The sequence below is a fragment of the Eretmochelys imbricata genome, chromosome 18 (genome assembly GCF_965152235.1).
Source record: "Eretmochelys imbricata isolate rEreImb1 chromosome 18, rEreImb1.hap1, whole genome shotgun sequence".
Lineage (NCBI taxonomy): Eukaryota > Metazoa > Chordata > Testudines > Cheloniidae > Eretmochelys > Eretmochelys imbricata.
In genome coordinates this window covers 12,658,631-12,672,582 of record NC_135589.1, presented here as the reverse complement: position 1 = coordinate 12,672,582, position 13,952 = coordinate 12,658,631, and the positions used below count along the sequence as shown (strand labels likewise).

Below are 13,952 nucleotides of genomic sequence, written 5' to 3'. Positions count from 1 at the left end.
CTAGCTAGCAGAGGGAGAGGATAGCTCAGGTTTCTGAGCTGTGGGTCTTTTTAAAAACATAACTTTGCCAGCATAAATATGTTTCCAAGTAACCGAGAAGGAGCCAGGCTGGGAAAAGAGGGCAAAACTGAGCACGCCCTGAAAAGCCATTCTCAACTGGTATAAAACGCCCCTGTCTGTGATGTCCCTGAGCTCTGTCATGTAGGAAACACTGAGGGCCTGAGGTGTTTGAAAACCAGCCTTACTTTCTGCAGCTGTAATTGGTGGATGTAAATAACTGTGGGTGCAACAGAGATCACTGAGATGCATCATGTTAGTGGCATCACCTGTGCCCATGAGACCCCAAAACATGCGATAGAGAAAGCCAGTCCCAAGTTCTATGGTGCACATTGGAATGACCTGTACTGATGTGCAGCAAGGGTTGGGAGCTACTAGACTGGATGGCCAAAGAGCTCTAAACCAGTCTCCAAGCCCTGTTATGCGATGTGGTCAACACGTTGCATTTTGGCCACCTAACAGGAGGAGGAGGCTCAAAAACGGCAGGTTTATTTACAAATGTTGCTGTTGGATTTGGGTTGGGATTGATGAGGAATTGCTTCTGGTCATGTGAATTTTTCACAGTGATTTACTGTGCTTTCAGATACCTTCCTTGGGCATCTTTACAGCATGACATTATTATCCCATCAGTGGAAGGGAGGGGATGTGTGTGTAGTAGGGAGCCCTTGGACAGAGTTAAACAAGACAGAGAGAGAGATAGTGATGTCTTTTCCATTTATGACTTAACAGAGCTCAGGGGTGGGAAGAGACTATGGGCAGGGGGAGCTGTCACTGAGAGATAAAGCATATAAGAATTACCTGCTGCATCCTGAACTAGGGGAACGTCACTTTTTACTGGAGTTGGAGTGGCAATGATGGGCGAGAAACCAGGTGTGCTGGTGGCAGGCATGACAATGCCCCTGCTGGATCCAAGAGTGGCACTGAGCAGAGAGTATGAGAGACAAGATGGAGAGAAGAGGTAGGGGAGGGAAGGAAGGGGAGACCTGAGCAAGGCTTGTGAGAAAGATGGAGGCAGAGGTGGCGGTGGAGGTTGTGGTGCACTGTGGATAGCATCATCGGCAGCGGCAGCAGGAGGAGGAGGAGGAGGAACCAGGCAGCCTGGAGAATGTGGAGAGAAAAAAATAGCAGAAAAAACAAAACAAAAAGGAAAAACAAAAGAACCGAAATGAGAACCCAAGAGTGGAAGCAATATGATGAAAATGGAAAATACATTCACACACGTACAAAACAGAACTGTAACAGAGAGGAGATGGAAGATGCGTGACTGACAGCAGCAGCAGCAGGGGGAATGGTTGTCACCACAGAAAACAAGGAGTGGCCTTAATTGCAGGGGGTGGAGCCACCTGGCTTCCAAAAAGAAATTCCTCCTTTCTTAGTCTGTCTGTTCATCCACGTGGCGCCAGCGTGCACTGGCCTGCTGCTGAGAGGACTCTGTTGCAGGGTGTTATCCCAGAGGCTTTCGGATTCACTCATAACATGGTTATTAGTCAGTGGGTTGTTTTCCGGGAGGTGTGACTGATGGCTCTGATGGTGCAGTTAGTTAATAGAGAATCCTGGGAGCTGCTGCCCCTCCAAACCCTCTGGAGGAGCTTTAGCACTACGTGCAGCTGTCATTCTCGTGGAATGTTTATGTCAGGGTAGCGTGCAGAGGTTGTGTTAGTGCCCCTGTGACGTGAGAGGTCAGGACATCTTCCTTAGTCTTGCCTCCACCCAGTGTCAGTGGGCATCATTCATTACTCTTATTTCCTACTGCTGTTTAAAAGTAATGGAGATGAACATCCACCCCACAGCCCTGAGGTCTGAGCTGAACCCCCTGGGCAGGGAAATGCTGGGCTCAGGTTGTCACCTGATTTTTCATTTAATCAGTGTTGGAAGGCAAGGTAGAAAAAAAATAGGTCTGAAACTAAGGTCCCAAAAGACAATAAATGTTATAAAGAGACTCAGAGACAAGCAGCCCTGGGGAGAGTTCACAGAAAGCTTTCCTGGAATACTAACAGGCAGCCAGAGGTAAGGACAATTAAGGGAGCCTTACTTACTGCTACAGGGTATTAGAGATGAGTTCTGTATCTGCCTGCTGAAGAGAGAATCCCATAATTTACAGAGGTTAGGCAGGGTCAAATCTCAATCCTCAAAACAGGAAGGGATGTTAGAGTTCTCTTTTAGGAAGGGATGCATAAAGCAGACATGACACCAGGGGATCTCCTCTGTGCATCGCTCTGATAAGGAGGTAGTGATGTTAGAGGTTTTCTTTTCTGCATCACAACTTGTAAGGGGAGAGGAGCTGCTTTTATAGGTCACTTCCTGAGAAAGTGATGGCAGAGGTTCTCATTTACTTACACATCACTTCCTGAAAGAGTGAAGCCAGGAGGTCTCTGTTGTCCAGTTTATTGAGCATCAGGAGTGCAGGGAAACCTCTGACTTCTAGATGTGGCACAGTGTAACACAAAAGATACTGGGGGAAGGCAGGAAGCAGAACAGCAAGGGAAATTAACTTTACAGTCCTAATGACTCGACGGCTCTGGTACAGATATTGAGCAATTCAATTATTCAAACCGGTCCAGCTCCGAAAGATAGGACAAAAACCTCTTCAGAGGCAGAAAAAGAAGGGAATGTCAGGAGTTAAGGGACAGCCCAGAACTATGTGGAAATGGATCCCTCTCTGTGAATGATGGAGGGGAGCTAGGCTAGCGTAAGGCAATACTCTGTTGAGCCAGGGGCTGACACAATGTGTCAGAAGGCACAGTTTCTCCTTGGCCTCTGGTTGTGAGTTTAGGGCTCTTGGCAGCAGAGACCTGCAAATCTATTTTTCCCCTGCTGCCCCTTACCTGCTGATGTGCTTTCGTTGCCCACTGGAGTGCTGGAGCAGCTGCGGTCCATATTGGAGGATTCAGAGGAGATGCCCCCGGGGCTACAGCCAGTGTAATCCATGTACTCATCTGTTTCAATGTCCATCATGCTTTGGGGTCCCTGAAAGGAAGCTGGGGTTCCTGATGAAGCTGGGCTGGGTGCCATGCTGCCAACATGGGGGAGATTTTCATTTCTTGAAGTGTGGCCAATAACCTGCAGCAAGAAATTAAGACGGACTTTTCACACCAAAAGCAAGATGTCAAGACCAAAGCCATCTGTTTACACGTTCAGTTTTCTCTGACATTGTTCTTCAGGGATAGTTGGAACATGTTGGCAAGTGGATCCTACGGCACTGAGGCTGGGAGTGGTAATCTTGGCACCAGGATCCTGGTGTGTGGATTCTTATGCATTGAGATGGGAGTGTGTACATTGGCACCGGTGCCCTGAGGTGTGTATCCTACTACACTTAAGAGGTTGGGGGTGTGACGTTTTGCACTCTAGGTGGAGTGTGGGGCATTCAGAGATTAGGCGCGTGAGTCTTGGCTGTAGTGCTGCAGGGAGGGGACCTAGCAGCGCTCAGCCCAGGGCCTCTCTGCAGTGAGCAATCGAAGGTGCATCACTACATACGTATCTGCTGCTTAAATAACCAGTGGATTCACCTGTGTGGGAACTCGGTCAAAGTTTTTCCCCAGCATCCTCCTCATGTGCTTCCTGGCGTGGGACGTCATTTGGTGCTTGAGTAGGAAGGAAAACTGGCAGCCCTCTCGAATGCAGTGGAAATGGCTGTTCACCTGGTTATACTTGCAACCTGCAGACACAAAACCGATACAAATCTGGTACATTAAAATAGCAAGAGAAAGGGTTGTATCAGCACACACTGGAGGTAGCGCCAGACTGCTGCCATACTGAATCCTGATTGTCTGGAGTGCTCTGTGGATTCTTCAATGACAGCCCCAGACCCAAAATGAAATCCTTCCCAAGCTGAGTAATGGGGAGAAAGGATGTGGTTGATTTAGACACAGGAAGTGGCCCTGAGCCACAGAGTACCACCCCCATCCCTCTTGTGACAGAGGGAACAAGGGGGAAACGTATGATTAATGTTGATTATTTGCATTTTGCCAGCACCTAGAGATCCCAATCCTAGACCGGGACCCCATTGTGCTAGGTGGTGTACAAACACAGAACAAAAAGACAGGCCCTGCCCCAAGGAGCTTACAATTGAAGTAGAAGGTAAGAATAATATCAGGGATTGTTCCATGTTGGAAACAGCCAGCTCCTTTTGATCTGTGTGCTCTGGAAGCAGAATGATAATCCCTTTAACACCCTGGGCTGGGAGGCTCCTCCGTCCCATCCCCAACCTTCCAGCTCTGACCAGTGCATGGTCCCAGGCCAAATGTGGAGAAGCCAGGAAGTGTTTGTTGCTACTCCTGGTTTGGTGACGTAGGGGCTGGTACCAGGCCGAGGGTAATGGAAACGGCTTACACGGATTCTGGCATGCTGGACCTGCCTCTAGACAGACAAGGAGACTCAGTTAAACAGCCCCATTATTGTTTTTTTTTATGGGAAAATGCTGGATTCTGCCTCATGCAAATCACTACGAATCTGTGTGGCTGATTACCAGACAATCCCCAGACCACATCCTGTAGCTGAAGTATAGCTTGCTGCAGTAAAACCATAGGCATGTCTACACACTGACAGAGACCTACAGCTGCGCACCTGATGTAAACACACTCACAAACCTCAACACAGGCATACAGAGGCACTTGCTGTACACACAACACAGACCTACAGAACAAAAGACACACTTGCATACAGATGCAGGAACACATCTAACTGCCCACATCGACAGACATGCCTATATGGAAACATACACAGACACTCATTTATAGTCACGTGGAAAGACATACCTACATGTACGTGCCCACATACGTAGTAGGCATGGCATTGCCAAACAGCTCCTGAATCATTCGCCCTGTCTTTAAGGCGGAGATGGTGCTTTATGTGTAAGCCAAGTTTGTGTTTGTTTAGATATTCCGGCCCTCCTCCCCCACACGCCTACCTCATCTGCCCTCCCCATCATTTTTGTGCTGTTCTTTGGGATGAAGAACAAACAGTGCTGGCGGGACTGAAACAGTATCAGCAAAGGGCAGGTGAAGACTTGCCCGTTGCTAGGGCAGCGGGGCGGGCTGAGTATCATATATCATCGCCCCGCTTTGTCTAGCCCAGGCTATCACCTGAAATACCAAAAGTTGAGTAAATAACAGCAACTGCTCAATCTCCTGACATTTGTAAACCGAGACCCCAGGTAAGGACCGGCCTCGGTGTGTTGACACTTATTGTCTTGATTACCATGGACGACGTATCGCTCAAGCATACATTTTTCATGAATTAAAAGCTGAAGGGGAGCATTTTTGTTCTGGTTGTCATGGGTTTGTATTTTTTGGCCATTGACTCCCCCTCTCCTGCTTCTCAACAGCGTACTGGGGGTAGTCAACAGGCGGACCGTGGGCCAAATCTGGACCGCCAGATGCTTTTGAATGGATCCCAGAATCTTTTTATTTATTATCATTATTGTTATTCTTTTATTATTATTTTTTCTTGAATCTGGACCTTGACATAAAATAATTGACTGCTTCTAGAGTAAGCTGTGTCCAGGGAACTGTAGGAAATGACAAAGAGGTTGAGCTATCCTGCTGGGGCTGCTGAGGCCAAACCTCTGACCAGGGCTGATTGGTTTACTTAAGCCAAAAATGAACAATGGCCATGTGAGTCCCATGCAGTGGGATGGAGGCTCTGGAGTGCTGTCTGTGGGGACTCTAATTGTTTTCCCTGCTTTTTGCTGGATGCTTTTAGGCGCTGACATTTCATAACTGCTTTGGTGCTACCTGATTAATCTAACTAGCGGGCAAACCTAGGAGCCCAGCACAGCGCCTTGTATCAGATATTTGGATGAGCTGACACTCTAGTGAAAGGCTCACACTGAAAGAAGCTACTGCAGAGGCCAGGGGGGTGGAATATTTATCCTTTTGATATGCAGCCCTGGCAATGCACATCAAAGAGTTTCATCTTAAACTGCCTGGAATCAGGCAAAATTGGGAGGTGTGAAAATTCCTTCTCACACAAGGGAGTAGCAGTCATCAAAACAGAAACATTTTCCACCATTCTCTGTTTGCTTCCAGACTGAAAACATTTTCCCCCCAGCCTACTCTAGCCCAAAACAGGCAACAAGTTCAGCAGAGCACATGGTGCAAGAAAAGACCTCGAACCATCAAAGGGGGAAGCTGCTCCTCCAGAGCCTGGTCATTCCATCTGGAAGAAAGGGGCAAGGCCTACAGGCTGGCTTCTTTGAGCAGAAATGAAGAGGCCTTCCAGCCCTCTCCTGCCAGTGTGGAGATGGCCATAGCAGCTAAGCTCACAGGACCCTGGCCCCTGATCAGAACACTGGGGATACAAGCTGGAGCCTGTTCAGCCAGGGCAGAAATGGATATATACTCATATACTCCAATATTTAGGCACCGAAGAGAACCTCGGTGGGGCACAACCCTAACTTTTCCTCTATGTGTGGGGCTGATGTTTCTCCTTTTAACTCTTTGTATCTTTGACTTCTGTCAGTTTGTGTGTCAGCTGTAGTGAAGCAGTGCGGTCTACAATTTAGATGGTGCCATAATGCCTGGCTTCTGTTCCTGGCTCCAGAAGGCAGTGTTCTGTAATGGTTAGAGCAGGGGCCTGGGAAACAAGATCACTGGGTTCTGTTCCTGATTTTGCTATTAAAACCTACAAAATGATTGTAGCGAAATCAACCTCTGTGCACCTGTAAAATGGGGATGATAATTCTGTGTCTTATTTAATCCATCTTTGTGTCAAGTGCGTTGAGGCTCACTCATGTTCTGGATTATATAAATGAACAGTTACAAAGCCCAAGTGGGTCATTTTTATACCTATTTGGGCTCCCCCACCCCAAGTTGGCCAAGACAGGGTAACGTGATCTAAATACATCCTTGATAGTGGATGTAGAAGTACTACAACTATAAACATTGAGGGAAAATTTCACTTACATTCTTTCAAGATAAGATAGGGTCAAATGGTCCCGTAAGCTAAACTACAGGTGCCTCTGCCCAGAGAGAATATGAAAAATATTGTCAAAGGAAGGTTTATAATGACTGAAGTCTCTAGTGTATCAGGAGAATGGCTACACCCTTAGATTGAGAAAGTGACCCAGAGAGTGAGTATGCTATCAGCCGGAGCTGTCAGGCAGTATATCCCATGATTTGGATGAACAAGGTGGGTTTACCTAGCCTGCCACACTCTTCCCGTTTGGTGAAGTACTTGAAACCATTGGCTGCTCTTCGCTCTGCCTTCTCATGTTTCTTCACATGCCAGGGAAGTTTGGTGGTGATGTTGGTCACAAAGTAGCAGCCAGGCCGAAGACAGTGGTAATGTCCTCGCATCCTGAACTCACAGTGCTGTAAGGAACCAATGAGACAGGTTGTTTTAGATTTATCTAGCAACCGTGCTCTCAGTTGCCTGCTGCAACTTGCTTTCTCTCTGAAGGTCACAGAGCCATTAATGTCACAGGTGGGCAAGGCCTCCAGTTCCATGTCACGCACTGTCCATTCTTCAAGGGGCACAGTGCATTTGCTCTTCAGCGGGCCATCTATTTTCAAATCATAGGACTTCCACCATTTCCCTTGGGAAACTATTCCACTATCTAACAGGCAGCCTTTGCCGATATTCAACCTCCATTTGCCTGTTTCATTTTATCTCATAGCCTTACTTAGCGTTTACACTAGAAATAGGCCCAAAATCAACACTTTCCCACACCCCCGCTCTGAACAAATACAAACTGCCTATATTTTGGTCTGGAGCTGATTTCCCAAGTCTTGCTCTCTCTAATTTATACCCTTCAAATAGCTCTGTGCATCAGAGGCCAGATTCATTCAGTGGTTCAGTAGAACAACATTAGGGATGAATTGGCCCCAGGTTGTCTTCCTGTCTTTGCCAGGCTTTTACCTTTTCCTTTTCTCCTGCATCCTTTCCCTCTCCTCCACAGCCCCTGCCTGGCCCACCTCTAGGGGCACTCTTCTTGGATTACTCTTACCTGGTTTGGACAGAGACACTGGAGGGAGTAGTAAGCAAACTGGTCTCGCACATTCACCAGGTTGTTGTTGGGGTTGATGTGGTCCAGGCAGTGGGACTCTGCTTTGCCAGAGGTTTTGCACACGTACTTGCAGTTCCCGAAGAGACAATGGAAGTGGAACTTGTTGGCATACTTGCAGTCTGTCGCCAGACAGGGGTCACTGGAACACAGCCAAAATCCAGACATCATCCTCATTTCTTCCCTCACACCTTGGCTTCTTTCCCAACATTCACTCATTTAATTGAGGGGTAGCCCAAGTGCAGCCTATGGGCCACATGCGGCCCACAGAGCTCCCATGGCCAGCCTCGTTAACATGGAGCTGCAGCCTGCAGACACTATCAGCCCCAGCAGGCAGTGCACGCTCTTGACAGGAGTATGTGAAGATGGAGCACTGCATGCTGGGACCTGGAGCCTCTGTGGTTCCCTTCAGATCATGATGGGACCTGTTGACCCCACATTCTGCACCTTCCTGTTAATGGATGAAGAGAGCTGTCATTGGCTCCATTTTTTGCACAGATTAGGTGAAACACTCGGGCTGCACATTGCAAATTGCCAGTGGAGCCCTTGGCTAAGCAAAATTTGTGCAATCGTGATTTATTTGATGACCTAAATTGCCTTGGTGCCTCTCCCAGGGCAGTCACGTTCCATTGTTTTTCGGCTACAGTTTGTGAACTCTAAGGACTTGTCTAAGTCACGGTTCGGACTGTGGGATGTGAATTGCAGTGCACACTAGCTGCGTTGTTACTCCCCCAGGTGAATGCTGCAGGCGCAAACGAAAAGGCACTTGTTTAAAGAGGACTACGTCACTGCGAACTAGGTTCCTTTTAGGTTGCACCTGCAGTGTCCACACAGGGGAGTTGCAACGCAGCATGTGTGTTTGTGAAGCAATTCATACCCCCATAGTTCAAACTGTGAGGCCATGTAAATATAGACTATGGGGAATTTCTAGGGCTTAGTATATAAGATGGCCAAAAACTCATCTTGTGCATTCAAGTCACAGTCCCCAGTGCTACCTTCCCTGTTCCAGGAGCTTCCTGTAGTAAGCTTGCTTGAAAGAAGACATAAGTGGGTCAATTTCTGGCCCAGAGAGACATGGCCTAACAGCCTAAGCACATGATGGAGAGCTAGGAGCTGCAGAGTTCTAATCCCAGATGTGACCCATACTCTTTCATTGGCCCTGGGCAAGTCACTTAACCTCTCTGCCTCTTTTTCCCGATCTGTAAAATGGAGATAACACTTTCCTGCGTCCCAGGAGTGTTATGAAGCTTCATGAATGTTTGCAAAAGGCTTTGAAGCAGAAAACTCTAACAAGGTGCTAAGTGGTGGTGTTATTTTACAGCTGCACTTAGGCAAATGCTTAGCCCTTGAATTACCTTGTAAATAATAGCAAATAACATTGCAAATGGGAGCAAAGCACTTCAGGAGACCTGCTACCCTTGCACAGCAGCCCAGCTGGGATGCCAAAGCTCTTCCAAGGCAGGAAGTGATGCATCTGCTCCCCTTCTCCGCCATTCCTGGTTTGATCAGAGCATCTGAGCACTTTCTTTTTTTCCAGTTTATCATTTTTAGTGAGAAAAGGAAGATGCGCTGCATAGTCCAAGATACAGATTTGACGTTCTAACGAAGAGGCAGCAGGTGTTACTGTGGGCAGAGCCGAGAAGAATTTCCTTCCCAGGCATCTGTACAAACCCATTTCTCGTTAGCTTTGCAGATGACAGTCCTTGCTTTAAGAGAAACATAGCTGGAAAAGGCAAGTTTCACCTTGTTTCAGGTCAAAAATCACTCACTAAATTTCTCCTGGTTTTCATCACATATTGGCCTAATTTTGCCCAGACTCATCCCAAACCTGGTCCAACTTGGCCTCAAACCCAGACCAGTTTCACCAAACATTTTGCAAACATCGCCTAAGTCTAGTTTTGCAACAAACCAGGCAACCATGATTTCTTTCTGAAGGATTTGCAGTCTCTGGCCCATACCAATGACAATGCAAAGCCCAATACCTTTGCTTTCACACCCCAGAGGTACAGCAAAATTGAGACAACATGTCAGCAGGTTTACCCTCCGCCCCTGACTTTATCTAAAAGGATTCCCAGATGTGTTCAAACATCCGGTTGGTTTTCTAAATGCTCAAGAAGTCATTTGTTAGACTTTGGGATAGCTGCTTTCCTGCAAGATTGGGGGAGGGCAGAAGTGCTGAGAGCACCCTGGGGCGTGGAATAAATAGCCTCTCATTGGATCTGTCTCTCACCCAGCTGCAAAGAGAAAGCCTCAGGTGGACACAGAGTGGCTGATCAAGCATTGAACAGAGGTGAAGTGGGGAGGGAGAAGCCTCTGTCTACTCTCTTGGGGCTGAAGAGGGCACATGGAGGCTCTTGGGGCAGGCAAGACAATCATCCCCTTGTTGCCCAAGGAACTCACTTCTCCTGGAACTGGAGGAATCCAGGTTTGACCTGAGGCTTGGCGTTCTCTAGGGAAGTCGTTGCCAAGGGTGAAGTTGCCAGGTTAGGCACCAATGCTGGGATCTGAGGCATCTGGGGTATGGTGGAAGCCAGCTGCTTCCAAGCTAGCAATGTGGGGGCAGAGGGCACAGTCGCTGGGCTCGGAGTGGGCACATCCAGGGTGGGAGCGCTTGCCATAGTGACGGAAGTAGTGGATGGCGACGAGGGGGCCAAGGAAGTCTTGGTCTCTGCAGCACTTGGGAAAGGAGACTCAGAGTTTCCCTTCACAGCTCCACCCTCTGTTCGGAAGTGAAAACTGCAATGAGAAGAGACAACCGTTCTAATTAGAGAGAGCAAGCACACGCTGCCGACTCCGTGACTAAAAAAAGGGCAGATTATGGAGAGGCTGGCTAAGTGGTGACCAAGGGTCAGGGGAACATGACAACAAGCTCAGAGTACATGACAGGTGTAAACCATGACCCAAATTTTGAGAAGTGCAGGACAGCTGCCGAGCAGCCCCAGCTCCCACGGACTTTAGGTTCCCCCCCCAAGATCTGGTCGCAGACAGGGAGAGGAATTATTTAAGGAGGCACATGGGGGTGTAGCTAGGAGCAATGGACTAAAATTGAGGTGAGCTATGGAGGTCTAAAATCTTCCTGCCAGTGAGAGCCACCAGTCTGTGAAGGCATAGGAACCCCACTGTTTGGGACATTGGTATATAGGCTGAAGAAAGCAGTGGAAAATGCAACAGGAAACAATCCTGCTCTGGATAGAGTTGATGGCCTAGAGTCCAGCTCTGTTTGCTCTGAGTTTCCTTCCATTTAAAACTATCCAGACTTCCACAGTCATATGGTCACACCCTGAAGTCCTGGCTCAGTCCTTACTTGGGAAAATCTCCCATTGACTTCAGTAAGAACTGTGCTTGAGCAGGGACTGCTGGAGGTGGCCCTTGGAAACTGGGGTAGAAAATATCTATTAGACTTTCTAATCTCTCTGCCTCCAGATAGTGCAGATGGAATCCTTCCTTCGCTGCTCTCCTTGTAGCAACAATGGGGCCAAATCCCAAAGTTCTTCTTTATGCAAGACACAGACTGGAGTCAGTTGGAGTTCTGGGTGCGGTATAGACTTCAGGATCTGGCCCACATGCAAGTACTTTTTGGCTGCTTCAGTCTTGGCCATCCACTGCTCTCCAAAGTACTCTGAGGGCGACAAGAAGGGCCTATATTGGGCTATATTGCCCATGCTGAGAGGGATGTTAGGGCTGAGCTGGCTGAATCCTCAGCTCCAAGCCTCCTGCCTACAAGCAGCGAAGATCTTTAAAGCAAACAGAGCCATGGAAATAGGGACCTAGAAAGCAGCTTCTCTCCTATGTTGGGTAATCAGGGAAGGTGCTTGTTAAACAGGATTTGCAGACACAAGGGCGAGACAAATACAGTGGGCACCATTAAAAATGCAACGTTTGCCACTCTGCAGTGACTGCAGCACTGCCAACACCATTCCAAGAAGGGTGCCAGGGGCAGTGAATGGTGGGTTTTTAAAGGGTGCTCCCATCTGTCTTTCCTATGTTGGTAATTCTTATTGCACATTTCTACGATGCTGGGAAGCTGTGTTCCTGGTGCACAGTCTCCTGGGCAGCTTAGGGGAAAACAGGACTGGCCAGTTCTCAGCCCTGCTGACACTGCAAACCAGATGAGAGACACATTTGCCAAAGGCTGAGCACAATGCCGGTGCACACTTATTGTGAGTCACTGAAAATTAAAGAGTACGCCCAGCTATTCTGCAGGCAATTCAGCCGGATATGTTTAAAACAGGACTGTGGATGCTCCAACAGCTGCCCTCTCAGCCACCATGCAAACCCACATTCCCACTCATAAAGGCAGTTACAGAATGAACCCCCATTGCAGTCCCGACCCAGCCTGCCTACACTGTGTGACCTTTGGGTTTCCCTGGAGTGTGTCTCTGAATTCTTGATCCTCCACTTACTTGGCATGTTTGATGGCCCCATCCAAGGTGCTGAAGAGGGCACCACATTCCTCCACCACGCAGTGGAAATGCACTTTATGGAGGAAGTCGCAGTGGGCATCACAGAAATCCTTCGTACCAAACCTGGCCAAAAGAGACAAGCATATGGCTTACAAAGAGCCCCATGGTGGCAGTATCATTTGAAGGGAGTTGTGGGGAAACAAACAATGGCACATTAGTGTTATCTATTATTTGTATTATCATAGCATCTAAACTTTTGTTTTTAACTTCCTGGATCCGAGGAGCTGGACAGGCCACAGCTCTGATGTCACTCTGTGTGTGTGTGCACACATGCATATCTCTGGCACTATTGCTCAATTACAAGAACTTGGCATGTACCTCAACATACAAATTGGGAGCCTTAACTCTCTCATGTTGAAGTCAATGGCAAAACTAGCATTCACTTCAATAGGAGCAGGCTGTGGAGTTTTTCTGAAACAAAAGATGAAAAGCAGTAACATTCTAAAGCATCTGTGCACAAAAGCAGTGGGCCTGGGGAGCAAGAAAGAAGATGCAGATGGAAGGGGATTCTCCCCTAGGGAGCACCACTCAAACCGAATGGGATGATTCTCACAGCTAGAATGGCACTGGGAGTGCCAAAAAAGGAAGAAATGTGGGGGTGGAGCCAGAGATCAGGGCTTGAGAACACAAGGAGTACAAACCAAAGACTAACAAGACAGGAGGACAGAGAGAATGAGTAACTCCTTGGCCAACTCCAGTGGGACTTGAAACTTGAGGTGGGTCCAAAGCCACACCCTCTGACTCAGAAGGCATTGAAGGGCATGGAAAGGAGTTGAATCTAGAGCCAAATGTCCTGGCTTTTCCATATCTCTACTGAAACCACAGCGTAGCACCTTCGAGGGGGATTGTAACTTCTCAGGTGTCCACTGTGTAACACATACAGCCCAACAGGCATCATCAGAAAGTCCCTAAATTATACAGGAAAAGACAGTTATCCTTTTCCACAGCTGATGTTCTTCGAGATGTGTTGCTCATGTCCATTCATCTTACGTGTGTGCGCTTGCCACATGCACAGGTGCCGGAAGTTTTTCCCTCAGCAGTATCCGTAGGGGACCGGCTCTGGTGCCCCCTGGAGTGGCACACATATGCCGCAGCATATAGGATGCCACCAGCCCCCTCCACCCTCAGTTCCTTCTTGCCGGAAACTCCAACAGTGGGGAAGGAGGGTGGTTCGTTGAACGGACATGAGCAACACATCTTGAAGAACACCAGTTATGGAAAAGGTAACTCTTTTTTCTTCTTTGAGTGATTGCTCATGTCCGTTCAACTTAGGTGACTCCCAGCAGTACCCCTGGAGGCAGGTAAGGAATTCACAAACATGTAGATTGCAACACAGCTCAGCTGAACCCAGCATCGTCCTTGGCCTGTTGTGTGATAGCATAGTGGGCCATGAACATGTGCACCGAGGACCACATTGCAGCTTTACAGAT

The 13,952-nt window shown here is 48.1% G+C and overlaps 1 protein-coding gene and 1 long non-coding RNA gene across 2 annotated transcripts in view; one reads left to right on the top strand and one right to left on the bottom strand.

The window, feature by feature from the left end:
- LOC144276971 (uncharacterized) overlaps window positions 1–13,952 on the top strand; it is a 45,218-nt gene that overhangs the window by 19,650 nt on the left and 11,616 nt on the right. The gene's annotated exons all lie outside the window — the stretch shown is intronic.
- Window positions 10,456–13,952, bottom strand: part of CASZ1 (castor zinc finger 1) — a 53,722-nt gene continuing 50,225 nt past the window's right edge. Inside the window, exons 11-12 of the mRNA XM_077837441.1 lie at window positions 12,463–12,585; window positions 10,456–10,795 (exon numbers count right to left, since the gene is read on the bottom strand). Coding sequence (XP_077693567.1) covers window positions 10,456–10,795; window positions 12,463–12,585 — 463 coding nt within the window. The remainder of the gene's footprint in view (window positions 10,796–12,462; window positions 12,586–13,952) is intronic.